The 27,673-nt window shown below is 34.4% G+C and overlaps 2 protein-coding genes and 1 long non-coding RNA gene across 3 annotated transcripts; 1 reads left to right on the top strand and 2 right to left on the bottom strand.

The window, feature by feature from the left end:
• Positions 1-172: 172 nt before the first annotated feature.
• Positions 173-5,600, bottom strand: LOC136824332 (uncharacterized). The gene is made up of 5 exons (XM_067080485.1): positions 5,449-5,600; positions 3,048-3,149; positions 2,536-2,589; positions 1,421-1,664; positions 173-476 (listed from the first exon to the last, which is right to left on the bottom strand). Exons 1-5 carry the CDS (start codon positions 5,567-5,569, stop codon positions 338-340), a joined length of 660 nt encoding a protein of 219 aa, XP_066936586.1. The 5' UTR covers positions 5,570-5,600; the 3' UTR covers positions 173-337.
• Positions 5,601-10,245: 4,645 nt separating this feature from the next.
• On the top strand, positions 10,246-19,143 carry LOC136824339 (zinc metalloproteinase nas-14-like). The gene is made up of 9 exons (XM_067080492.1): positions 10,246-10,451; positions 11,549-11,638; positions 12,646-12,819; positions 13,384-13,519; positions 14,244-14,326; positions 15,602-15,706; positions 16,214-16,298; positions 16,603-17,003; positions 18,387-19,143. The coding sequence occupies exons 1-9, from the start codon at positions 10,391-10,393 to the stop codon at positions 18,671-18,673; spliced, it is 1,422 nt and encodes a 473-aa protein (XP_066936593.1). The 5' UTR covers positions 10,246-10,390; the 3' UTR covers positions 18,674-19,143.
• A 751-nt stretch (positions 19,144-19,894) lies between these two features.
• Positions 19,895-21,308, bottom strand: LOC136824371 (uncharacterized). The gene is made up of 3 exons (XR_010849127.1): positions 21,206-21,308; positions 20,505-20,669; positions 19,895-19,960 (listed from the first exon to the last, which is right to left on the bottom strand). It is a non-coding gene; the product is annotated as an uncharacterized lncRNA (long non-coding RNA).
• Positions 21,309-27,673: the final 6,365 nt, after the last annotated feature.

Raw genomic sequence — 27,673 nt, forward strand, 5'->3', positions numbered from 1 at the left:
GGGTATTCGTATTTTGAAAAAAACCCGTCATTTCCGTTGCTAGGGGAAAACAGGGTTTTTTTAATTTTGCCTCTCTTGGCCAAAAGTTTCTAATTTATCAATAGGTGATCTCTATATAATTATATTTTACAAAATATCTGAGCTAAAGAACAATTAGCATGTTTACTTGAGCTAAGTCACCCCACTAACTGTAATGAAATTCCGAATCAGGAAGGAAAAAGGATAAATTACTGTGGGAAAACAGAATTGATTTTGCTACATTTTGGTTTGTTATGCTGCAAATTTGTTATTTTTTGGTAGTTTATCTGATGACATAAATTTTTATATGGAATTTCAATTAGGCTTTGGGTGTGCCATACCAGACCACCACTCTTGTAATCTTTCCATTTGATGCAACTCCACAGCCGACTAAACTGTGACCAATCATTGCTTCATAATGACTTTGATCTCCACCAGGATTGTTAACTTCTTCATACCTTTAAATATAAAAAAAATTGTAAGTTACTATATGCCATGACAGTGATATCTACAATCATGGTCAAAATCTATTGAGAATTTAGCTTATTTCCTCATTTTTCGAAATTTGGAGTTCGGGCGAGAAAGCTGCTTTTGGGATAATTGATAAATGTTATCGAATATTTCAATTCGGGAGGGGTTTATAGACTTTCAGGCTATATTCTGAGCACTATTGGACTATTCTTGAATTTTTGTCTTAAGTCTAGCGTTAAAATTCAGAGTTAAAACTCTACCCTTCCAACCTAATTTACAGCGCTTCCAAATCACTTCCTTTTTTCTCAAATATTACGACCATGATTGTATTTGGAACAAAAACTGATATTTCTGCTAGCCTGGATATCCAGACTGTAAACTTTTTAATACGTTTCTGGATTACCCTCTGGTCTTCCTAAATCGATTTCATTAACAGTAGGCAGCGCATGCGTACATTGTTGCACAAAGCAAAAAAAAATGCCGACCCTGGGTTAACAAGCATCAGTGGAGACCTAGCTGTTTAAATAGCAGAAACATCAAAACAAGAAAATATTTTACTGCTGGGATTACCAAACTAACTTTTTTGCTGGCAGATTTTTAATTTATCATGTCTGTAAATTTTAAAATCAAAAAGGGAAGGAAGAGTTCTTCTTCAATACGGCCTTAAGGATACGTTTTTAGGCTTCCAATAGAACAATATGTAAATATCAAAATAAGAGAAAGTGTACTGAAAGGTTGCAAAAAGAGAGAAAATCCCTTCAAACGGACAAATAACACGTTCAAGGAAGTGCACCATAAGAGTCGATTCTCCTACAGCATTTACGGTAGTTTTCAGATCATCCTTCCGTGAATCTGACAAGGAAACCATTTCAGCTATCGGATATATATCGAGAGTATTATCTTATTAAATCAAGCAAAAATTCTTACTCACCAAACCTGGATGGCACGTTTTAAAGCAGCGATGAGGTCCATTGGTTCATTGAAAGGCATGTAATTACCAACAAGCCATCTTAAGTCTGGGAACAAATTAAGCTTGCACTTATCGTGTACATTTTGATATGAACCTTGCTGTTGTTCGACAACATATTCTGCACGTAGTTGTGAATAATGTGCAATTGAATTATCGAACACCAAATTAACACCATCATATTTGTTATGTTCTGATGCACATATCTCTAAAAATTATGAATAAAAGGTGTTAGAACCACTTTGTCAGATCTAGCTATTCCCGGTAGGGCTTGTAAAAAACCTACCGGTGCAGCCCTTAAGGATTCGTTTTCCAAGCTTCTCTAATGCAAGCGTCGGAATGAGCAAGATGAGAAAAAGTACACTTTTTAGGGTGTAAAATTTGTAAAATCTGACCATTTCTTGCCATATTCTTGCAAATTTACCTTAAGGAGGTCGATTTCCCACCCAAATTTACTAAAGTTTGACTAAATTTTCTCTGCACTGTAGGTGCAAGTGTTGATTTCAAAGCACTAATTTTGAGACGTACAAATGTTCGTTTTTGAATCGAGTACCGGATTGTAATTTCAACCTTACCCTCTAAAGTCTCACAAAGGGGTAAAAAACCATAATTATATTGAATATTTGAAAGGGTTTCAATTATTACGAAGTATAAAAAATCAAACTCGCTCAAAAAGTCATATTTTCTGCTTAATTAAGGGTAAAATTTGAAAGTTTCGGATGGAAATGTACATCTAAAAGTTTGGATTTTAAATTAGAGTGATATCGTTTGCTTATACCGTGAAAAGCACAGGTCGAAATTCATTTTTTGTCTGTCATTTTTTTACCCCACTGGCCGAAAAAATCTTACTGAATCTGTGAAAAGGGTTCGTTTTTAAGGTTTTGCGAACTGTAGAGCACCTTATCTCTTATGAGAATGGACTAAATACTCTAAAAATATGAAAGTAAAAACATATTAAGAACAGTTTTAGGCTTAAAACTGAAACAGTTAAGAATTTCCGAGAACTTCAAAAATATTGGATGCTCCAACAAATAAAAATCCCCGTAAACTCCCCCTGTCAAAATAGTTCTAATACTCACCATTTATTTCCTTTATTTCCTCAGGTGGAGTTATGTGCTCTCCCTCGTGATAAGCTATGAAAAATAAAAACGAAACTAGTTTTTATATGAAAAGAAACCTGGCGGGGGGGGGGCTCGATTCAAAAACGACCATACGTGCTTAAAACGACTAACAGTGCATTGAAAATTTTAAAAATTTGAACAAATTTGAGCGAAAAATCGACCCTTGCTGTGCATTTTTTTGAAAGTTTTTGACAATTTTTAGGCAAAATATATATAGCCATATTTTCAGAATTTTACACCCTTGGAGCTGATTTTAACCTTTGGTAAAACCTGGCGGAGAATATACCCTTAAGGACCACATTGCTTATGCTCATCTACCTCTAATGCCCCTCCCGGGGGAGGAGCTATGATTATGAAAGAACAGAAGGCTTCAGAGATTTTGGATTTTCTATTAAAACTAATCAACACGTGTACAAGTTGAAATGACCTTTGTTCGTTATTTCTGGATAACTATAGAAATATTAACTTACGTGGAAGGGTAGGTACGCATTCTCCACAGGTGGCAGGACAAGAACGTCTGTTATCTGTGCAATGGTATCTTTCGTCACAATCTCCAGTGGTATCCACGCAACCTGGAAAAATAATGTGAAAAAAGCAATACAGATCTGTTGATGATAAAGTGCAAATTCCACTTTTCCAAAGAAAATGTATGACAGCTGAACCCGAAAAATAACTAGCAAAAACAATCCAAGGAAAAATAAGTAGCTCAGCTTCGACCCTTGTTACACAGGCTACAAAATTAAAGTTTGAAGACAAATCACGCTTTTACTCGAGATTTTTATGTACTTGTTACATTACAATTATTTCTGACTGGTTCGAATTTATTGACACTATTGTAACATGGGAATAAAATCACGTAAACTTTTTCGAGTAATCGCACGATGAGTTATTTTTTCTTCTTTGGCGCGCCTTCAAAGAGAGCAATTAATCGTTAATTGCATCATGTAGAGAGCAATTAATCGTTAATCACACTCTTCAATGACACGCCAATGTTTGCAAAATTGATTTAAATTTTTTTTCTTACATTTTTTTATCGAACGTTTTAATTGCATTCGAAATTCATTTTTTGAGAAAGAAAATCTTCAAGCAAACAATAAATGAAAAACATAAAGTGAGGAAAATGTATAACTTTCAGTGTAATTTACTTTCCTGACAGGGAAAAAGTAGTGAAAAGATTGTGCGATTAGCTCGTAATCACATAATAACTCGAACAGATCGAAAATTGCACTCGTGATTTTTTCGTTTCAAATTAATAACAAAAAAATCACTCGTGCAATTATTAGACAAGTGGAAGAGTACGGGTTTTTGCCCTTTCTTTTACTCTCGGATGAATTGAAATTAGATTCGCTATCACAATACAAAAGACCTAACTCGAGATATTGAGCTTCAAAAAGCGCAAAAACTGGACAAAATAGCTGTTTCTGGCTGAAAAACACGGTTTTCAAGGTTTAATATCTCGAGTTAGGTACAGAAATCACCTATACTTGCAATATATCTCTATTCTTAATTTTTTGAGAGCTTTCCAAAAATATACAACAGGTCTCCGTTTTCTCGAGCTAAAAGTTTCATTAATTTTTAACCCTATGCTTTTTGCCTGCGAGACCGTCATATTTGTCTGAAAATCACACCAAAGTGTCCGAAAAAAAATTGAAAACATAGTAATTTCGATTCCCCTACCCCTTAGCTTTCCAAAAATGTATAACAAGTGCTTCTAACAAAACAGTCGAGCGATTCCAAAAAATCGAACAAGATTCTCCCTACTATTATCACTGAATAAAATGTGAAGTCATTGGCATTTTGAGATCTTGAAATGCCTCGAAAAGGGCCTCGAGCTTCCCTTCCCCTATATGTATTGATTGGAACTAGAAAGATTAACAAATTTACACACTACCGTTGTTTTGTATGAGTTAGCCTACCACTTTAGGCCGATTTTCAAACTTTTATCTACCCCTGACAAACTTGGTTCATTGGAAAGCTCTATATTTTCTCGTTTCAACGAGGGGTCGCTGACCTCTGTTGCATTTATAGAAAAAAAATCACCTTATCGGCCAAAATTTAATCGGCCTTAAGTGACTAAATTTTGGCTTGGTGACTAAAATTTGGCGCGACTAAAAATTAGGGCCGACTAAAATTTGGGCCGACTAAAATTTTAGGCCAAATTAAAAGTTTTTAATTAAGCTTTCCTTATATTCCATTATTTTAAGCTTTCTCCTATTTTCCATCTGCTTGGAAATTTGGAAATAGCTCAATTTTTTAGTCGGGCTTATTTATTAGTCGGCCCTTAGTGACTAAATTTGACGAGGTGACTAAAATTAGGGCCGACTAATAAATAAGGCCGACTAAAATTATGGCCAACTAAGTTTTGGCCGATAAGGTATTGCGTTTTTTGTAAAGCTAATTTGAGCAAAAATTATCATATTTTTACTGCAAGAGTAATCTAAAAAGTGGCCAAAAAACAGGCATTTTTTTGTCAAAAAAGTTTAATTTTGAGCAAGTTTAGAACATTCTTCTTCCCGGACTAAGATTCTACTGTCAGCTTTTTGTTCGAAATGACTAGGCTCCAGGTAGTTGAAAAATAATAAGCGTTGGAAAGTTAAACAGTTGCGTAAGTAAACACAAGACTTTCCGTACCTTTACAAGAAATCTCTCACCAGTTATCCTTGAAAAATAGCAGAAAGTAGTGTGAAAATAGTGGAAAAATAGCGGGAAAATAGTGGAAAAAATAGTGGAGAAATAGTAGAAAAATAGCAGAAAAATAGCGGAAAAATAGTGGGAAAATAGCGGAAAAATAGTTGAAAAATTCCAGAAAAATCAGGGGAACTTTATCGCAGGAAGTGGAATATTATGCAAAATGACATGCTTCATACTTACTGCATTCATAATAACCGTCTCCACCGGAACCACCAGAGCCACTTTCTCTGCCATAGACAAAAGTTACGAGACAAAGAATTAAAATAAACGATTTTTTCATTTTCGTAATCGTGTAGTTCATATCTTCAAAAACGGGAAGAAACTAATGCAATTGATCAGGAGGCTCAGTATTTTATAGAATACCAGACACGTTTTTTTAATAAGAAAATCCATAATTTTTGAGACCTTGGGATGTTGTTAACTTTTTGAGCTTTAAATCTAAAAATGTACTTAACATGTTCTTATTTTCGGCATTTTCTGAGTATTTTTATCCATTTTCCTATAGAATTCTGTAAGTCCGCAAAGGCTTATAATATGTTTGTAACTCGTTTTTAACATTTTACCCATCGAAACCTTATGTTCTTGTATAGTTTGTTCTTACAAAAGAAAAAACGTGTATTGAAATTTAGTCGTCACAACTTTCTAATTAGAACATTTATTGGGAGAGAATTTTTCTGAGCTTTGTGCAAAACTGAAGAAAAATTTTGATAAAAATCCAAGCTCAACTTCAGAGATAACTGAACCGTTGTTAAACCTTTAAAGTGAAATAGCGATGACAAGATCATTAGGCTCGCAATCATGAAAAAAGGGCGAAATATAGTTATTCTTATAAACAAAAACGAATGTGATAAATTCTAAATTTGTTTTAACTCATGAAAAAATGAAGACAAAAAAACACGTGCCAAATATTGACAGAGCTCAACTTGGTAAATTTCATAATCTCTAGGTATTATTTTTGGTGTAGATATACACCTTTTTTTATAAGAGCAAACTATATAATAACATAAGGCTTCGAGGGCCAAAATGCTAAAAACAATTTAAGAAAATTATAAAAATAGACAAAATAGATAAAATAGACAAAAATACTCAAAAAATGGCGAAAATAAGAACATGTTAAGAACATTCTTAGGCTTAAGACTCAAAAAGTTAAGAACATCCGGCTTCAAAGCTTCAAAAATCTTGGATGTTCTTATTTAAAAAATCGTGTATTCATTTATTTTAATTTTTTAATCTCCTCTCCGTCTATGTACTGCTTAACCCAATTCTTATCAGGGAGGAGGGGTGTTTTTTTTTCACCACCCTAGTAATTTTTTGCTAATAACCTAATAACTCACTGTTTGACTTTCAATAGAATCTTATTAGATTTCTTATTTCTTATTAAATTTCAAAATCTTATAATTAGCATAACTTTTGATATAATTATACAATTAACTTCAAATATGGCTATGTGTTAGAAATCAACAATTTTATTGAGAAACAATCGAATGAAATTTTTAAAAAATGATGACGTCATCAAAAATGACATCATAAACTTCTGAAAAATTTTACTTATCTCCAGCATGGATTTTAAGTAACAATGGTATGTTAAAAACCACAATATATGTCAAAGATATTCTATTTGGCTATCTGATGATAGTTCTAATGGTAGAATCTTTAACCTTTCCCAGGTAAGAAAAAGTGAAGCTACTTATTTCCCATTCAAAACGCGCCTTTAGAACGCGTCGCAATACCAATGCAAATAGAAAATCGTGGCCAGCTAAACACATTTCTTTCTACCCTAAGTAACAAAGGTTGAGAATATTTCAACCTCTGAAGACCAATAATAGAAATTTTATCGCGCATGTGTCAATCTAATCACTGTAGAAAGATTCAAAGATGGAGAACAATTATTACCATATTAATGTCTAGGAGACTGTATCAGTATGCAGTTTACTATTTACGAATTCCCCAGAAACCTCCAAGTGTAATTAGAATGAGTTTCTTTCAAAAGAAATCTTTTACATGATCCCCAAATGTAAAACAGTAATTACTAAACTTTTAATTATGGAAATGTCACTGATAATGGTTCTCTATCACTGACTCTTTTTAAAAAGCATTGATGACATTGTTGAGTTGTGTTTTTAACGATGGGAATAAAAATATCAACCATGAACTTCATTCAAGATCTTGCATGGTCGTCATTGTTCCTTTTCTCTGCGTTGATTGCGCGCTGAATAGAATCTGGATTGGTCGGCACAGAGTCGATATATGATTTCGTTCTGTGCTTTTCACGGTAATTTCTTTTAGCATTTTTAGAAAATATTTCTTAATACAAAGTATATGTATATGGCGACATTGGTTCTTAAATTCCGATCATTGAAATATAGGTTCGTCCTTGAAAAGTATCCACCTAGGAAGCCTGGGTCAGAATGAAAGTTTTTGAAAACTTATTTACAAAATGTTGTAATACACAGGAATTACCGTATTCATATATAGATTTTTGGCATCTCAAAAGCCATGGGGGCTTTGTCAACATGAAAGCATGTATTTATTCATTTATTTGATCATGCAGTTAGAAAAATCTTAGACATCAGAGTAAATAGTTAGAGAAGGGTGTATTATCTTAAATGAATTCACTGAAAGGTTTTTGTGTTTGAATAAGAGTAATATCGTTTGCTTACTCGTCACTTTTAATTCAGAAGCTTTTTCACACTGGATTGACACGGATGTGGAGCAAGATTGGCCCAGAAAAAGGAAAAGAAAACATACTTTTGCTTATGTCAGCATAATATAACAAAAGGCAGACACTGCCCTTATATGAAATATGTGTCTTATATGAAACGGAAACACTTATGTAAAAATAAAACCTTTAAGAATAGTCTGCACTAGAGCATCATAAATCTAAGTTTAACTAAAATCATCATAAAAGGAAATATAAACCAACAACTGTTCATATTTGGGTTTAATTAAAACTAGGTACATTGTCTTATTCACGAAAAATAAACCCTAGCAACAAAACTGTCCAAAACTGCATATTATTTAATTAAGTCATTCATTCCATCATATCTCCTTGCCGTAGAATGGCTAAGGTCTATCATCTTCGGTAAAACTATACCAATTTCCAGCGGAAAAAAAGAGCAAAACATTCGGAAGTTACAAGAGTAACTTTAACTTGTTATGCAGTCAGTCTTAAGTTGGTTCAATGTTGTCTATGAATAAAAAAATTGACTCTTGTCTAAATGTCTTCCCGGGAATGAGAAAGATTAGCCAGCGTACGGTAAACCGGGTGAATTGGTTATCTGTCGGATAGCCAGCTATACTGAAGTGGTAGAGGGTCAAGTGATAAGAACACTTTTTTAGCGATGATAAATTCATGTATCAAACATGGCTAAATCAGATGATACGCTGTCTACCTACATGTCTGTCTAACTAACCTAGAAATAGTGAGGCCCGTGTAGTAAAAAAACGAATGGGCTAAATACCAATCTGCTTGATGGCTGTGTTAACTGTTTTGTATGGGAAATTCTATTTTATTGGGAATCTCAAGAAGTGTAAATGCATCAATTCCAATGGGGTTAAGACTTCGGTGTTATCTTTTAACGGGATCCAAATTTAGGTATTCCTCTCTCTTATTGATTTATCAGCGAGTTTGTATTTGCACTTTTGAGGACGGTAAAGTAACTGAAGCGATATTTAAAAAACATGCATTTTTGACCCGCAAAACCGAGGACGGTAAAAGAGCTAATTTACTGTTGTCCTCAACTGGTCATGATCTAGTCAAATTAGAACCTTACAGTCTCCATCTCAGAAAAACACACATACATAAACTCGGTATTAACGCCCGAAGGAAAAGAAAAATCTTCAACCTTTGTCAAAAAAGAATGAAAGTGATGCATTTAAAATGACGGATTATACCGGATATGTGGCAGGGCATGAAAGTGTTTAAAATTACACCTTTTCGACTATAGTCGAATTGTGCCACTTTATAATTTAATTTACCACCCTAAACTCGATACAATCCTTTTTTTTACACTTATTCATATTGTCTTTAGGTGCGAAAAAAAACTGGGACGGTTTTAGGGTGGTAAAACGGACAAAAAAATGCCCGCGCGGCAATTGGTGGCTACCGTCGAAAAGGTGTATACAGATTGTCATCTAGGACGATGTGGGGAAAGCTATAATCATGATTTACTTATTGTGTGTTTTACGTATCAAGGAAAGTAATTTAGAACACGTCATTTTCTTTATGGTCAATTGCCAGATTTTGCGGTTAGTTTAATTGCCGCTAAAAAGTCAACATGCATTAATTAAGAAGCACGTTTGTAGCGTTTATGACGTCATTTCATGTCTCTTTTGTCTTGTAATTAACTTTATCAATATCTGCATGAGGTCAGTTAATTAATATATCACGGTTGTGATTTCAATTTTTATTTATGCTAAAATTTATAAAATGAAAATGAAATGAAAAATTTATGAAATGGGGGGCCCTACTGCTCTGAGTTTTCCCACAGTGGGGGTGAAAATATCTATCGAAATCCAAATAATGAAATGCTATTTTTCTGAAAAAAATCTCAAAAAATCCATTGAGGCTAGTTTTGAAGAGCTATTTTTTGCCATTGGATTTCACTTCAGGGGATGGAATCAAATTCAAATTGCCAGTGGGATGTTGAAATTATGAAGTGTATTTCCCCGGGTATTTTCTCATAGAGGACGAAATTTTGGCTGAAGGGTTCCAACAAGTCTGTGATACTACTACTATATGGCACGATCAAACTTTCTTTCTCAAAATCATCATGTTCTTACAAACAACTTGTTGCTGTGATTTCGTTTTGTGGTAATTAAAGACGTAATGAAAATGATAATTATCGAACCGGATAATCGATCAACCGTTGCATGTCATTTCCGCTTACCTGCAAAGAAGCCAAGAGAGAACGGCGAGTGTCAAATCCGGTAACTGACTGATAACTATAAAGTGACAAATTCTAATTTGAAAAATTTAGATTCACTTTTGGTGTGTTTTGACGTCGTTCTTCGGTCGCCTTCTCAGCGTTTATTTTTGAAAATAATAAGCTGAAAAGTTGGATTGAAGACTGTCAATTTGTTGCTCAATTTTTATCGAGTTTTGTGCTATTTCAGAGAGAAGATGTATAACATCTGTTGTTTTGTTCCATGGTTGGCTTTGGTAATTCAACTAACCATGCAACGTACGTTTTCTTGTTTATAGAATTAATTAATTGCATTAATCATGATCTTAATACTTATAAAAACTGTTTCCAATTAAAGAGAAGAAAGTTGAAGTGTAAGACACCATATTCCTGCCCCACTATAAAGGTCTAAACTTAATTTCCGAGCAATTTTGACCATTTTCCTAAGAAATTGAGTGTTTTAGAGTCCCCTAAGTCTTAAAATGTTCTTAACTTAATTTTTGCAATCGAAGCTTTACATTCTTATATAATTTGTTCTTATAAAAAAACGTGTATTGGAAAAATCTGTAACAACAGTTTTAACGCAGTAATTACAAATTTTGCTGAATTTTCTATTATAAAGGGACCAGTTTGTGGATAACTTTTCCCGGAAAGATGGCACAAATCGTTTAAATTGTTTTCTTTTTATAACAACCAGCAAAGTTTTGTTGAGGCACGGCTGTTCTTATCTTTTTTGAGCCTCAAATCATCCGACTCCTGTTCTTATTTTTAGGGTGAAATTAAGTTAATTATACCCTATTTACACTATTTCCACCCTTAATTTGCTTGAAACTCAGCCATGCCAGTTTCTGTTCTTAAGTTGTTCTTACCTTTCAGCATTTTTGAGCCTCATTGTTCTTATAAAATTGTTCTAACAAAAGAAAAGATATAAGGGATTTAATAACTAATAATTTCGACAATTAGCCTTGACAGACTCTGAAGCAAGAGCCCTTATGTCTAAAGCACTCAGAATCAATCCACTTATTTCATCTTTGCCTTCGGACATCCCCTTCTCACAGACCCACTGGGAAAAATTGGCCAAAATATCGTCCCCAGTGGAAAATGTTCCTCCTATTTTTGTCCCCACTGAAAATGACCAATCCTCGCTGCAAAATATTACCATATGCCAATTTTCCCATCAACACTGAATTTTTTGACTTGAAAGCAAGAGAATTGAAATCCCCAGCCATAATATGTGAATATAAATCTCCATCGAGTTTCAGTCCGTTATTTTTATCCCTAATGACTGACAAACTTCAACCGGGTCTATGGGAAGGGGGTGTACTCGGGATATAGCGCAACTCATATTAAATGTCTATTCCTACTTTCATCTTTAGCCATCCATGGTATACCAATGGGCAATATGAAAGAGCATGTAGGAGGCGGATTGGAAAATGTCCAGTTTTACAATGAAATGCTACCTGATGGTATGTACTCGCTGTACCAGAGTGTGTGCACGCCTTTTTTTATAAGAATGGTGTAAATCCATTTCATTATGGATATTCTTAACTTTTTTGGCAAAGTCATCCTAAAATAGTCTTACAGCATTCTTAGCTTAGCATCCTAATTCAGACTATATTTAACATTTAGTACATACGTCTCATGCATAAAATGGCATTTTTATGAAGGAGTGAGCCTTACTTGGGGGTAATTGGCAATCTATAATTGAAAATGCTCTAAGAAATGGCATTCTTAGCTTGAGTAGCCAAATTCCATGATGGTGACATTCTTAGCATTATTCTTAATTTTTTGGCCTTTTTCATCATGGATATTCTTATAAAGTGTATTCTTATAAAAAAAGCGTGTATCAGGTTTATCGTTTCGTAGTACACTCTGTGTGCATTGTCTGTTTGATAAAAAATTCCCGTACGGAGATCTCTGCGATGAAGTATATTTTATAAAAAGCAATACTTCTCTCATCGTCTCCCCTCTCTCACCAACACTTCATCGCAACGGTCTGTTTGAAAAATCTCAAATGAGAAAAGACAATGACAACAGACCCTCTACGGCAATGAATTTTGAAATAAGCCTTAGATACTGGGTATGTGACACATGGTAAAGCAGGCTCAGCTGACACAAAATTATTTTATTTTCCTTCATGACCTGTCAGGTTTGTGAAAATATAATGAATAACTTGGCAAACCAAAGCACTCATATCACAAGCCTTTTTACCATTTGAACACACTATCCTTCTTTTGCAAAAACTAGACAAATTTATATTTTGTAGAAAGACACTTGACTCTCCCTAATTTGGTCTTCAAGGGATTAAGCATTTTCTTCGAATTAAGGAAATAGTCGATTTACAGAGAGCAATTTAAACCACTTTTAAGCTGAGAGGACCAATATTTTAGTTCGAATTACAGAAGAATTCGAATAATAGAGGTTCGAATTAAAATGTTGATTGTATTCTTGTTTCGCCGGAAATCTCTCTTAGAAATCAAATCGCATCTAAACGGAGACGTTTATGAAGAAGAAAAGGAAGAAGATTCTCTAAACAATTTCAATGATGATACAAACCTTGATATTCAACATGCACCGTTGAAGAAATTGGAGAATAAAAGATGGCCGAATGGTGTCGTTCCATATGTCATCATGAGCAAAGAATATAGTAAGAAATTTATTTCTAATCCTTTTCAGCCATTTCAGAAGATTGGAAGTTTTAACCAATTAGTATTCTTAAAACACAAAGTAAAAATTGAAACCTTTCCTTTGAAAGATAAAAAGACATATCAGGGCCGAAAAATATCTTTCAACACACCATGCTAGTATTGAATTCTCTATGTGTTTTTCTTTGGTAATCGCTCAAAGGGGGGGAGAGGGGAGGTCAGTTAAAAAAGCGTTTCGTTTAAGCTCACAGTTAATTTTCTCTTTCGCCTGGAGCTATTATTGTGATTTTTCTTCAATTTTGCTCTCGTGGACCCATCATTTACTATACTTCTGCCGATCTTCCAGATGAGATGGAGTTTTTATAAGAAACTTTAATTATTGTCATTTCATGAAGTAATAAAAATGACGCGTTCTTTATAAAAAGCAACAAAACTGGTTTATTACTGGATAGCGACTAACCAAATCAAATAAGGGCTTGTGAAACCTCCATCTCGTCCCCGATCTTCCAGAGTTTTCTATGTTGAATAGAGTAATGGTAAAAACATCGTTTTCAATTCACTTAAAGCCAATGAAGAAAAACGTTTGATTCGTGCTGGATTACGTGACATCGAGGCTGTAGCACCATGCATTCGATTTGTAGAGTATTCTGATGGTGATCCTAATTGTCCAAACACGCATGTGCAAGTATTTAAAGGGCTGGGGTAAGATAATTCTTCCACGCTGGTTGTACACTCGACTCTCTCTAATTCGATATTATTCTAAGGGCCAAAAGTTTTCTTTGCATTAGAGAAAGATTCGAGGTACATATAGTATTTTAAACCACTGAGAGAACTAATGTTTAAGTTTGAATCATAGAAAAATTCGAATAACAGAGGTTCGAATTAGAGAGAGTTGGCTGTAGCTTCGTTTTCAATTAATTTCTATAAATTCTCACTAGAATAATGCAGCAAAGCTTTTGATCATATTTGCTTCTGGTCTTATAATCACGAGTATTTGTCCTAGTAAAAACTGGCACAAACTTGAAACTTGTAATACCACATCATTCAGCTGCTAGGGGAAAACGTATGCTCAACTGTTGTGTATGAAATTAGTAGGCTTTCAACTTCTAAATTTTGATAAGACACTCTTGTATAACAGGCCCGGTGGGACCTCCAACTCACTGAAAATTTGCCCAAAATTTCGTCACCCCTTGGAAAAGAGACGCCACGATTTCAGCCCCATTTGGAAATCGACTTTGATTTCATCCTCACTCAAATATCACTGGATTTTTTGAGCTGGGATTTCGATAGAAAATTTCGTACCGGCTGTTGGAAAAAGCTTCACCGAGGATTTTAGACCGGGGTGTACTATAGAATTATAAATGTCATTAGAAATGACTTCTGCTCTTTATAAACTTGATTAAAAAATCACGTGTTTTGTTAACAGATGTTGGTCACTAATTGGAAGAACTGCTTCTGGCAAAGCGCAAAAATTGGCATTAGATTACTATTGTATTACTGAAGACAAAGGTACTAATAAAAAACGTCTTCTATATTATTGTATCATTCTCTTGAAAAGCTCATTTATGAAAACTCTAGAGATATTTTAAAAGTTATCTTCCAGTAAAAAAATTACTGTACATATGATTAGTGCGTAAGCACGGAACTCTGAGTGATATACTTTTCTTAGTTTTCTAATTATGGAAGATAACTTTTAAAATATTGATACATGGCTCTGTGGGTTTTAACTATCAGCACTCTTATGACATTGATTTACCACACTTGTTTTGAATTCTATAGATATACATTTAATTTTGTAAGTAACCAGGTTGCTAAGGCTCGAGGGCTCGAATTTGCCAAATTTGTTTCACTATGTCGTAAACTAAAACTAAACTCTTTTTGAATCTAATCATGGTACTCTTGTCTCCCGAATAGATCGGGTCCGAATAAGCAGGGGGGGGGTAGGAAAATCTTCTAAATTCTAATAAGCAGGGGATGGAATAAGAGGGGGGGGGGGGTAATTTGAAGACAGAATTTTTAATTTTTAACTGATGTCAATTTCAGCAACAAAAAAGAAATTTTAGCAAATAAGGACAAGAAGGAAAATTTTAACAAGTTTAAGGTCTATCTACACTGTAATAAAATATTGAATCAGTTATCAAATAAGGAAACGTTGTGATCATTCGAATTTAATTAGCGGGGGAGGGTCTTAATAAGAGCGGGGGGATATGGGACTTTTTTTCAACAATTAGCGGGGGGACGTCTATTCGGGAGACAAGAGTAAACGATAGCAAAATTTTCAGAAAATGAGCTACAATCGGCGCCAAAATATTTGGCAAAAAAGGGGAATTCCCTCAAAACTTTAAAACCGCTAATGACTTTTAAGTACTTTGAAGCACAGTTCAGAAGTAGAGTTTTAACTCTGAGTTTTAACATTAGACTTAAGACTAGGCCTTAGGATCTCAGGATCTAAAAGCTCAAAAATGTTCCAATAAAGCAGAGAATATAGCCTGGAAGCCACTTAACCCCTCCTAAATCGAAAAATCCGATGAAGCAAAGTGGATAATACTGAAACTGCAATTCTCGCTTCAACCTTTAAATTCTGAAAAAGGTTAAAATACCCAAAATTGCCAATATATTTCGGTCCTGATTGTAGAATGCTAAGCAACCACAAGAATTCAAAATCAGAGTTGGTTTTTAATAAAATGTGTATCGATACTTAAAGATTTCCAGGCTGCAATGATGGAACCTAGCTATAGGTTTTTGAGTATTTTAAGAATAACTCTACAATTTCTTTTTTATCAGGTGTGATTATGCATGAGTTTCTTCACGTTCTCGGTTTTTATCATGAACAAGCCAGACCTGACCGAGATGAATATATTCGTATCTTTTGGGATCGACTTTCTGATGGTAAGAAAAACTCTGCTTTACAGCGCTATGGAAGGCTCCTTTTCCGACATAATGCCTTTTTATAAGTTGTCATAAAGCATTAATTCGATAAGAAGGCCTTGATTAACAGAACTTTGTTAAAGATTACTTGGTTCAAAATTCTCCTTCCAATCCACTTTGACTTCACCTCAGTCTTGAACTGAATGTCGACCACACAACGTTATATGAACGTGAAAATAAAATGTACGATATTTTACCTGGATAGCCTAGCAATAGGACTTTTGGATAGTCTTTTGAATGTTTTCACGGGGTCCACGACCAGCTGGCTCGGCTATCTATGAACTGAATGGAACATTGGAAGGAGCTGGGTTTCGAACCACCGAAACCCTGTTTGGAGACGCTAATACCTTTGACCACTTGACCATGGCTCCTTAAAAGAACGTTCTTGGCAGGGTTTTAGCAGATTATTATGGATGAAATATATGCTTTGCTCAAGTATTCAGTATTTTCTCTGTTTATCTACCATAGGAGCAGAACCGCAATTCAGGAAAACAGAACGAACAGATGATCTCGGTGTTGCATATGACCCTGTCTCCATTATGCATTACCCAAAGTATGTATTTTCATTAAAAAAAATTAAAAAATCCCTTTTGATGCCCAAGTACACATAGCTCTGTATCTATAACAGACCGAATCGGTAGCATCTAGATCTCTCACCGTTTCATTCATACAAAGATGGAGAACTAAGTCTTTTAGTAGGTTTGTTTCTTGGCCTATTGGGATCATCTGGTGGTCCATCTTGGTCTTGTTGGTGGAAGTTTAGACTTGGCAGTGCCAAAATTTTGAAAAAAAAAAACACATTTTTAGATTATGAATAGTGATGCAGAAGATATAATCACGTTTTTTTTTACTCTTAGTACGGCTTATGCGAAAGAGTATGGAACAATAACCATGGAATGGAAAGCCAATCCTAAACAAGTGCTCGGTGGAGATAAACTATCTTCCAAGGATATCCTACAACTGAATCGTCTTTATTGCGATGGTGGCAAAGTTGTGACGACAACAAAGAAGCCGAACCCGACAACGATAACAACAAAAAAGCCAACCACGACCACTATCCCCATAACGACCACAACAACCTCGACAACGACTACAACAACCACGACAACTCCAACGACGACAACGACAACGACACAAAAGCCGACAACGACGAAAAAACCGAAGACCACAAAACAATCGACCACTACAACTATTACAACTGAAACACCAACGACAACCAAAAAGACGACTCCGATAACAACAAAACCAACTAAGAAAGGTAACGCTCGCATATAGTACCAAAAAGTTTTATTTCTAGGTAAATATAAGATTGAAAATTTATACGAAAATGAAGAGTTAAACATCTGTGTCTCTGTGCACTAAATAGCATGCAATATGATTGAATCATTAGGTTTGATAGGGTTATAAAATTCTTTATCTTTTTCTGCGGCAGACCGTTCTCATCATCGATGCATTTTTTTTGTTTACAAGGCTGCTGCTATTTAAATAGATCTATAAACTGTTTTAAAAACATCATTGTTCTAACGAAATACCTTACGTTATACGGTCATTCGTAAAGTAAACGAACTTAATTAAACATATTTAATTTGATTTGCAAAAACTTTTGAATGCTGGTTTGAAGAAATTTTCAGGAACATTGGGAGGTAATTAGCAGCTTCTATATATTAATAGCGGTGCTTTGTGTGTCTGTGTGTCACCACTTTCGTTTTCGCTTTGTTTGTGTTTTAGAATTATGACTTTTAGTCTCTTGCTTCACAAATTTATTCTATTGGATTCGCGCCATTTGCAAAAGATTTCGCAAGCAATGTTTTGTTCTCGATAAGTTTGTTTTGATTGACAGATCGGATAGAGCCTGGGTTAGACTTTATTCAGCCTTTGTTTTGAAATTTAAGGCCCATCTACATTTAGTAATTTTAATTTCTGCCCAGCTTTGCCTGATCCTGTTTTTCTCTTTTCTTTTGTTTGAAATGTTTTCGAATGTATTTAACGAAGAAATTAATTACATTCGAATTCTTTTCAAAACAAAACAAGTTTCTTTTATAGAAAAGAACATTTCAAATGTAAATCAAAACATAAATTTAAAAAGTTTGTCGAACAATAACAGCATTCAAAGGGCGATAAAAAGCAAGACAAGAAAGTAGTCCATCTCTTTAACTGTGTACCTTATTTTACATGTTTAAATTCGAAAAGTTATGACCAGGGTTAAAAAAAATAATTTAGAATTGGCTTAGTTATCTTTTTAGATCTGATAAAAACAAAGTTGCACTATTCTTTGTGGCTTTCCCGCTTTTTCATAAAGAATTGTCATTTTAACATTTCACTCCTCTTTACCATGACATTTTCTCAAATTGTCGAAAACTGGACGGCGTATTTAATGCGAGCGAAGCGAGAAAAAGATCTCCGGGGAGGGTTAGAGTAAAACTTTGAAGATATCTTTTTATTCATTTGATTGTTTTTTTTTAAGCCAGCTTCAACATCCAATGGACTTTTATTGCGTTCAGCTACAGCCTAACCGGCGTGCGACGCCGGGTACCGGCTAGTTCTTTAATAAGTCAAAAACTTACTCGGGGGAGGCAAACTAAGTTTATATTACGGAAGAAGAGGGTTAAGATCGAAAGAAGTTCCTCTTTGTGTTTTTTAGTTTGTGGTGACTATTATGGATTGTCATGCATGAACGCCAGACCTGGAAGATGCTCACAATGGATGAAAATTCGTTGTCCAAGATCCTGCAATGTGTGCACTGGACCTTTGAGTGAGACCTGCATGAATATTCGCAATAATTGGAGCAATAAGTATTGTCAAACTATGGCTGATAAGGGTAGATGTCAATCTTCAAACTATTGGACGCGTTATCAAATGAAAACACAATGTACGAAGACATGCTGTCAGAGGAATGAATTATATACCTTCAGAGGTCAGAGAGGGTAAAATATTTATGATATTTATTATCTATTATATCACAATATTTTTCAACTAATATATTTATTTATTTATACACCCCCTTCTCACAAACCCAGTGGGATTTTTTCAGCCAGCGGGGGTAAAAGTAACGGACCAAAAGTAAATGGGGATTGATATTCCCATATTTTTAACTACTGCTGGGGATTTGAATTCCATTGTTTACGAGCTAGAAAATTCAGTGAGGATGAAAAAATAGCAGAGTATTTTGCATTCAGGATTAGCTTAACCGATCATTTTCAGCGGGGAAAAGAATTGGAGTATAATTCTCCACGATATTTTGGTCAATTTTTCCAGTGGGAAGGGTTCCCAGTAGGTCTGTGCAATTCAACTTTATTAAAATTTAATGAAAATCATATTTTTATTTGTCGACAATAAATTTAATTGTAAAGTATTACTTTCGTTTGCGTAAAGTACATCAATAATAGTTGAATTATTACGAAAAATAATATCTGCCTTAGCCTGAAAACAGTTCCGGAAAAAATTACAAATAATGATAGGTAGATCTCCTGTTTCACTTAGGGTGCAAAAGCTTCTGGAAATATCCTTCTGTACATTCAACGGAGGATAGCGATGACTTGTGATTGCTTGTTTATGTTGTTCAGAAGTAGAGCAAGGGGAAAGAGTACTTAGGCAAAAATGGATGCTGGGTATGTGTGTGCCTTAAGGGTTGGATCTTTTAACGTTCCAAAATCTCTCTAAGGGTTGGTAAGAACACGTGTAAGTAAGGGTTGTGAGGGTTGGGCTTTTTCTATACCGTGAAGTTGGTTAACTTGCATCAGTGGGGGGAAACTTGCATAGCCAACAAATGACTGACCAATCAAAGCAGCAAAATTTCAAAACAAATGAACTACGCAGCTCTACTTGCAGTACTGTACCATTTTTGTTTTGATTTAATTTTGTTTTTTGACAGAAGCGTATTATGTTGTACAATTGACTCTCTCTTATTCCAAGAGTTTTCTTCGAATTAGAGAAAGATTCGAATAGAAGAATCTTGAATTAGAAAGAATTAACTCTACTTCTTGTTCATTTGCAAAATAAAAAAGATAAAACAATAGAGTATGAACATTTAGTTATACGTAAAAGAAATTAAAAAATTCTTGTCTTATTAGAAATATCCACAATTTTTTATATAATCGGCTTGACATGCTTTTGGGATCTCAAATAAAGTAGGATTGGGCCTCTCAGTGGTGACTGATCCAACCAGTGAAAGCTTTGAAGTAAAATCTCTTTCCTTTGCGATATTCCATTCCGTTGCTAAATAAACAAAATAATGAAATTGATCACATCCCTGTATCAGTGCCCTGGTTAAATACCTTGGTAGAACAAGTCTTTTTTTGATAGTAGTCTTAATTTAGGTTTCAGTAAAAATCTACCACTTTCTGGAGAGAAAATATTAGGAGTATTGATTGAATCTTGTAGGTGTCCATATCTTTAACTTCAATCCCCCAGCGAAAATGAAATTAGAATTCGTCACCCCAGTGAAAGTTTTCTGGTTTTGCTTATCACAGGTCAAATTTAGACTGAGGGCTGAGACAAGGCACTGAAATTGTAAAACCTCAATCGATAAATCATACCGATTGGTTAAAAGCTCATAATTTTTGCAATACTTGAGACATGGTCAAACCATAGTCTATAAAACAAACCCCGGTCTGGAAGCCATCTGTTTCTTTCCATTGCTTCATAATTGAACTTGCGTCGAGAAATCAGTTTGTTTTGCTCGCTTGCTGATCATGCGATTAAATCTTTAAAACAACGACAAGACAGGGTTTTTTAAAATACGGACTGTGCTCACACTTACAGTCTTAATTTGTAGCTTGAAAAACCATAACCAAAAGTGTTGACAGGGTTGTCATCCCAGTGTGTGTGAAAAAGTCGATGGTATCGTTTGTCACGCAATCATAATTAGTTGAATTGTACGGAAGAAACGATGCAAAATTGGGAGCAGGTGCGTTCCATGGTCTTCCTGAAAAATCGTGAATATATTATAAGACTTTATGTGAAAGCTATAACGAGAACAGATAATACCCTTGCTAGCTTCTGCCAAATAGGGCATCTAGTTGATTAGAAAAATAGTCGCCTACTCTTCTAAGGACCTGAATGGTACGGGGCCGAATAAAAGCAGGGGTCCGATATTGGGGAAGGGTCTGAATAAAAGGTAATTGTACACCAGAAAACCCCCAAATAAGGTAACTTTAGGCTAAAAACAGGCTATTGTAAAGTAATTTAGCTTGTGATAGCTGAAAGATTTTTTGAAAATAAATAAACGGGAGGTCCTAATAAGAACGGGGGGGGGAGTCCGAAGAATCTTCGAAAATTAATAACCGGTTGAGCACGTTTATTCGGGACTTTAAAGTACATAGGACAAACGAGAAAAAAAAACCTTATATATTTTGTCTTTGATAATAATAAAGATGGTCAATGCATTCTTGGAATAAATAGATTTCCTTGAAGAAAATATGGCAGAATAATATTGTTGTAGAAATTGAAAATTTTTCTTACCGAAAATGCAACATTCAGGGTATGGTGAGGAAGGATCTAAACTGATCAAAAAGGAAGTCTCGTTTGTATTAAGAAAGTGACATCTCCAATCTGGGTCTTTGTCGAATATCGGGAGACAAAAATCATCATATAATTCGAGTATACTTTTTCTTTCCCAATCGTAGTACGTCCAACCATGACCGGCTCTGAATGGTGTCTTATTTGGTTGGTCTGCAAATGGAGGTCCAGGATTTTCGACCAGAGTATCATAGATAATCCATTCGGTCGTGAAATAAGGTGGCCATTCTGGAGCATTAGACTAAACACATATTGGTAAAACAGTAGATAGAGCTACGGAAACTTGAAGCAAAATGATGCGCCATCTGTCTGAGTAGACCACAATTTAGTCAAACCCAGTTTGGTTCTGTCAATTTGTTCAACCAGAACAAACAACCTACATGGCGCAAAGCGAGAAGCTGAAACTGTACAAGTCTTGATCGGTCGAGTTGCTGGCACACTGGTCTACTTATCAAAGACGGTGCATTATTTTGCTCCAGCTAGGGACGAAGAAGCCCAATTAGTGTTATAAATAAGACATCTTTGGACTTATCAAAAGAGTCTTTGGAGTCAATAATTGTACACGGAGTGTATGCGATGAGTGTTAATTGTGCGTTTGACCTCAAGGCTACCAGGAGATTTTTAATTGAAAATTTTGTATTGATTCTACGATGTAGGCCATAATATTTGACCAGTATTGTAGCTTCAACATTGGTGGAAAAAAAGAATTCTCTATATAGTAGAGGGCCAAGCCTGCGGTCCGTGACATCTTTTCTACGGCCTAGCCATTTTTAGTCTTTTCAAAAGAACAGTATATTACAAGATATTTTTGAGAGGGAGGATGCGGATTAGGCCCGGGAAAACTTTTTATGACCAAAATATTGACGCCATAGGCAATACTGCAAGGGAAGTAAGGAGTAGAGAAATAGCTTCTTTTTTTAACTCCGAAAATGATTGGTACCATCTGAAAGAGCATAAAATTCTGATCAAAAAATGTACTACAGCAACTCTCTGAATAAAACTCACAAAGAAATACAGCCCTACTAATATACATAGATTATAACACCCGGGAGGGGGAGTCACTCGATTCAAAAACGACCGTATCTGTGGCCCAAAATTAGGCGTTTGAGATCTGACCCTGACAGTGCAGAGAAAATTTAGTCAAATAGGAGTGCATTTTGTTGAAAATCTTTGTCCATTTTAAGGCAAAAAAGTGGTCATAATTTTCACAATTTTGCCTAAAAACTTCGTTTTGTTCACTTTTTATACCCTTAGGGTGTACTTTCCCTCATCTTCGCTCATTTCGGCCTCAAATAAACTGAAAAATTCATGATATTCGTGATGTAATCTTTTATACAGAAGCACACAAAATAGTCCGGAACTAGTGGCAAAATTTGCCACTAGTCTTTTGTTATTTTGCCACTAGTTCCGGGTCATCTCGGGTGCTTCCGTATAAAAGATTACGTCATGAATATCATGAATACGCACCCTTAAGCAACGATGTAAAAATAATAGATAACCAACTTGCCTTGATTCTCAAAAAAACGTCCGTGTTACGGTTGTAAAAATATTAATGACATTTTGCATCGTAAAAAGTGCAATTAAATAAAAACTTGCTTCATTTGCAACCTTCTACAGGGTGTCCCTAATTAAAGTATCGAGTTTGAACATGCCATTGAGTAGAAAGTTTTATGTGCGTGTTCACAAAATTGTATTTTAAGCTCTCCCTCTTTTTTCTTTGTCATTACGATTAATTTATACGTTGTAACTACCTTTTGTAATAAGCCTGTGTTATGGAGAACGTTCTTATATTCTAGCGATAACACACACAAACTTTTCTACTCAATCGCATGTTCAAACTCGATACTTTAATTAGGGACACCCTGTATTGGACAGAATCGATCACGGATGTATATTTTTCCAAAATTTGGGTTAGAAAAAGTGTATTTTCCTATAGGCAGCCTCACAGAACGAATTTTTTAATTAGATATTATTGTTCTATAAACATTCATCTGTTTATTTTGTATCAGACAACCTTCATGCACTTTTCATTCGTGAGATATCGCACTTCAAATCACACATATATTTTCCAGATAACATCATTTTATGAGCGTTTATTTATCCAGATGAAGATTAAGTGGTATCAGGCCGATCCGTAGTCAATTTGTCTAAAGATTGGTACCTTTATCTTTTGAAAAAAATTCCAAAATTTGCAGTAAATAACAATTCAAATTTTCTATCAATTCAGTGGATTTCAAAAAGTGTGCTAAATCTAGCTAAAAGCATAACACGCACTGCACACAGAGCTATTTAAAGGAGTGCTCATTTCAATAGGAAAACAATGGTTGTTCTCTTGGGAGAAGTGCCTTCTAGAGGAATGTAAAGAGATGGAAAAACAGCTTTTCTGATTACTCAAAGTTCAACGATCACTTCTATTGAAAATTCTATTGTAAAAACGTTGATTAGGTCATTAAATGAAAGTGCTCCCATCCCCTGAGTCATAATCCCGGTTTTTATTTTTGAACCGTTTTTGATACAAGGCTGATGTAACAAGAAAGCTGTTTACCCCCTCCCCCCATTGTGTTAGTGAGACAGGGATGTTAAAAATACAAGGTAACTTACCTTTTGGTCCTCGAAAACAATCAGAGGCAATCCAACCCAGGATGATGTCAATTCTGTTGCAAAATATAGCAGAGTAAAGCAAGAGTAGAGATAAAAATTCATCATCAGATAGTGTTAACGAATTTGAATGTTAACTCTTTACGTGATGTGAGTTTAAGTCAGTGTTTTTTACACTTTTGGCAAAAACGTGAAAACTAATTTTCGTCAAAAACGGTTTTTTCAGTCTAAAATCACGACTCTTGAGTATTTTGGGATGAAAACTTCCAATAAGTTGCGGATTATAATTTCAAATCTGTTGAAATTTTTTCCTCGAGCAATACTTGATGAGATATTCCAAAAAATTTGATTTTGTGTTTTTCTCATTTGAAATTGTTATATACAAATTTCAAAGTTCTAAATACGATTTCCTTACACCTTCATCCCTGAATTTCGAAAAACACAAGCGAAGAGCACTTTTTTATTGCTTATTCCGTCACAAAAGTCAGTTAAAGCTAAACATAAATTTTTAAGGTTTTATCAAATGATTTTGAGTCCTATAACATCTAAACTTGGTGGAAAGTCTGCTGAGTCGTACAAGATTACCCTAGAAAGTTTTTAGAATGATATTCCAACCCTTACAGAGTCAATAAGTATTTGAAATTCCATTTAACTTGGACTATATGGAAGCAACATTATTTAACCATATTGATTATCGAACAAAGAAAGAATTTTTAGCATGAACTCATAATACATATCAAGATAAAGTTAACGAATTTTAACAATGAGTACTAATGAAATAATCTAAAGGAGCTGAGAAAGATTAATATTCCAACAAGAAATATCAGAAAAACCTAACCATAGTAACCTCTTTGAGCTTCTTCGGATTATTCCCAGTTTGAAAAGTTAGAAACATAATAAGAATCAAGAACTCGATTAATTGTAAAAATAAGATATTTCTAGAGTTCAGAAGGATGAAATATTCCGTTTTTAAAGGGTTACCTAGTTCTAATAATGCAAAGAAGTCGAAGTCTACCAGTCACCCAAGCAATGTAACATTTCGAATTCCAACAAAAATATATATATTTTCTGGCATTTTTCAAAAGTTTCATGGAATAAATAATCTTTGCACGCTCTAAACTACAAAACTTTCGATGAAAAGTTTCTTTGTCATAATATGAAACAAGTCTGTAAAAAGGAGCACTTTTGAACGAGAAGCTCAGATTATGGATTATAACTTGACATGAACGTAAAGATGCTTCTGGGTAATTTATTTCGTATTTTTTTAACACAAGAACCTGTTAGGAATATATCAATCTTAGAAGGCTCTCTATCACAAGTAACGCTTTATCAAGTGATTATCTAACCTTCTCTTCGAAATGATTTCATGAAAACATTCGAATGTAGCAAGTCATTTAGGATGAATCATTCCATCCGTGACATGCATGATTTTTTGTAAATTTGGAATATGTCATTCTAGAGAGCTCCAAATGAATTTATATCTTACCCTACGGATAAAGCAGGCTTTTTACTATCAGGTGGTGTAAAATTATTCTTTACAAAAAGATACTTCTGAAATGAGACCTTTTTCTACCAAACTAATAAAAAAAGAGTACCATGATAAGGGGTTATGCAAAAAGTGAAATATGGAATCCCTGTATGCTCCATTTCCAACAAAATGTTAACTTTTCAATTCTAGGGATGCTTGAGATTGAACAAATGCTTGCTTGAACATGATTTCTCAAATACTACCCAATAAAATTTTTAATGAAGTTAATGATTTATCCAACGAAAAAGTGGAATAACTCCTCCAGAATTGCTCTAAATGGAATAATTCTTCCTTTTACGGATTGCGAACGCTTAAAGGCTTCTGCCTGCCAAATTTTAGCCCAAAAGCTTAAAAACTCAATGAGCTATTGCCGATGGAATATTTCTTCCATTTCCCAATGGAATAAATTTATGATTAACTGCTCCAAACTTTGAAAGATCGTTACTTTTAGTGCAATAACGCTATATAGTTCATTTAAAAAGGAATGGAATTTTCAATCTTTTCTCTCTCCAATAGAACCACTAAATTTGACAATGAACGAAAACTTGCTCTCTAAAATTTGGTTTTAAAAAAGTGCCCAAATTTTCACGTTTTTGCCAAAAGTGTAAAAAACACTGACTTAATGACCTCAATTCAATAGGTTATTGCAAGGAATGCCTTTGTTTGTTTGTTATATGGTCATAAGATAAACGTAAGATCACCTAAATCCCTTTTAAATCAACAAACTTGTTTATTTTCAGTGCACGTGTCCAAATCGTGATGCAATTAAAATAGACAATCTTGAATGAATAGACCTTTTCATAAATGATGTCACGAACATCACTTGCCTCGTTTTGAAATTATTGCCATGATGATTAACTCCCAGCGGATTTTATTTAAACTACTTACTATTTATAAAAGAATCATTTAATGTCTCAAGGGATATAATCACCATGGCAGACAAAATCTTCAAAAGTTATTAAAAAGTCTGAAAAGTAATGAAAATTGTCTGGGTAATTTCATTCACCCCTACACAACTTTTTATAAGAACATAAGACTTCGATGCCCAAAATATTAAAAACAAGTTAAGAGCATTTTAAGGCTTTGGAAACTCTGAAACACCTGATGTCTTAAGAAGATGGACAAAAATTCTAAGAAAGTGTTGAAAATAAGAACATGTTAAGAACATGTTAGGCTTAAAGGTTTAGAACATCCGAACTTTTGAATGTTCATACAAAAATGTGTATCCACGGAAAGATTGATCTGACTGTCATAGCAATCGCCATGGTTACTGCTTATATTTCAATGGTGCCGGAAACTTCTTTTCAAGAAACTAGTTTTACCAAGCAGCCTCAATGTTTCTTTAGAAATCGGCCCTTTGAGCCCTAAATGTTTCTTACGTGTTTCTAAACTTTGTGACATAATCAGCCTATTTTTTATGCATAGAAAAAAAACATTTGTTTTGATTGGAAGGTTCTTAAAAAAATGTTATTTTCTCATTCTCAGCCCCAGCATGTTTCTTAGATGTTTCTTAAAGTCTATTCACGATACGTGTGTATTCTTTTTTCTTTTACCTACTAGTCATAGCTTTCACTAAATGCCCACGCAGAAGATCATGTCATGCACTTATAAAGCTTTTAATGCTTTAAAGATTAAAGTAGTAAAAATAATCAGAAATAATTGATTGATTTAATTATTGAATGATTCATTAATTGATCGAGGCATATGCTTGAAAAAAAAAATATATTCCATTAACACAATACTTGAAGAATTCATACAGCTTGATAATTTGATCAAATTTAAGGAAAAGCTTCTCAAAAATATATTTAAAAAATTATGGTATCATTAGCTTACTGGTTTTCACATCTCCTGTTTGTTTTTTTCCCCGATTTTCTTTCTTACAACAATATATGTCATGATTATAATTCACAATAGACCTTTTCTGATAATTAATGCCGCAGACATCTTAGATTGTAGGCGAATAAATCAAAAAGGCAACCAATCAGAAATAGCTTGCTTTTTTCATTGACTGCTATATTTCAACAATTCTCTATTACTACTTTGCCTAATAAACAATAGTCAAGAGAATACTACGTATAAAATTTATCAAAAAGTTCTGCGCCATCTTAAATTGGGTGAAATAGAAACCAATCCTAGTTAAGGCCCGGGCTCCTCTTGTGTACGCTGTGATTGCACTTCTCAACCAAAATCTTTTATGTTGTTGGTCAAAAGAAAAATAAAGGAATGCCATTGTGGTCTATTCAGACTTACAGTCGAGAAAAGTTGAAATGCGCTTCAATTTTTTT

The sequence above is a fragment of the Clytia hemisphaerica genome, unplaced genomic scaffold, assembly GCF_902728285.1.
Source record: "Clytia hemisphaerica strain Z4C2 unplaced genomic scaffold, Clytia hemisphaerica genome assembly, whole genome shotgun sequence".
NCBI classification, from domain to species: domain Eukaryota; kingdom Metazoa; phylum Cnidaria; class Hydrozoa; order Leptothecata; family Clytiidae; genus Clytia; species Clytia hemisphaerica.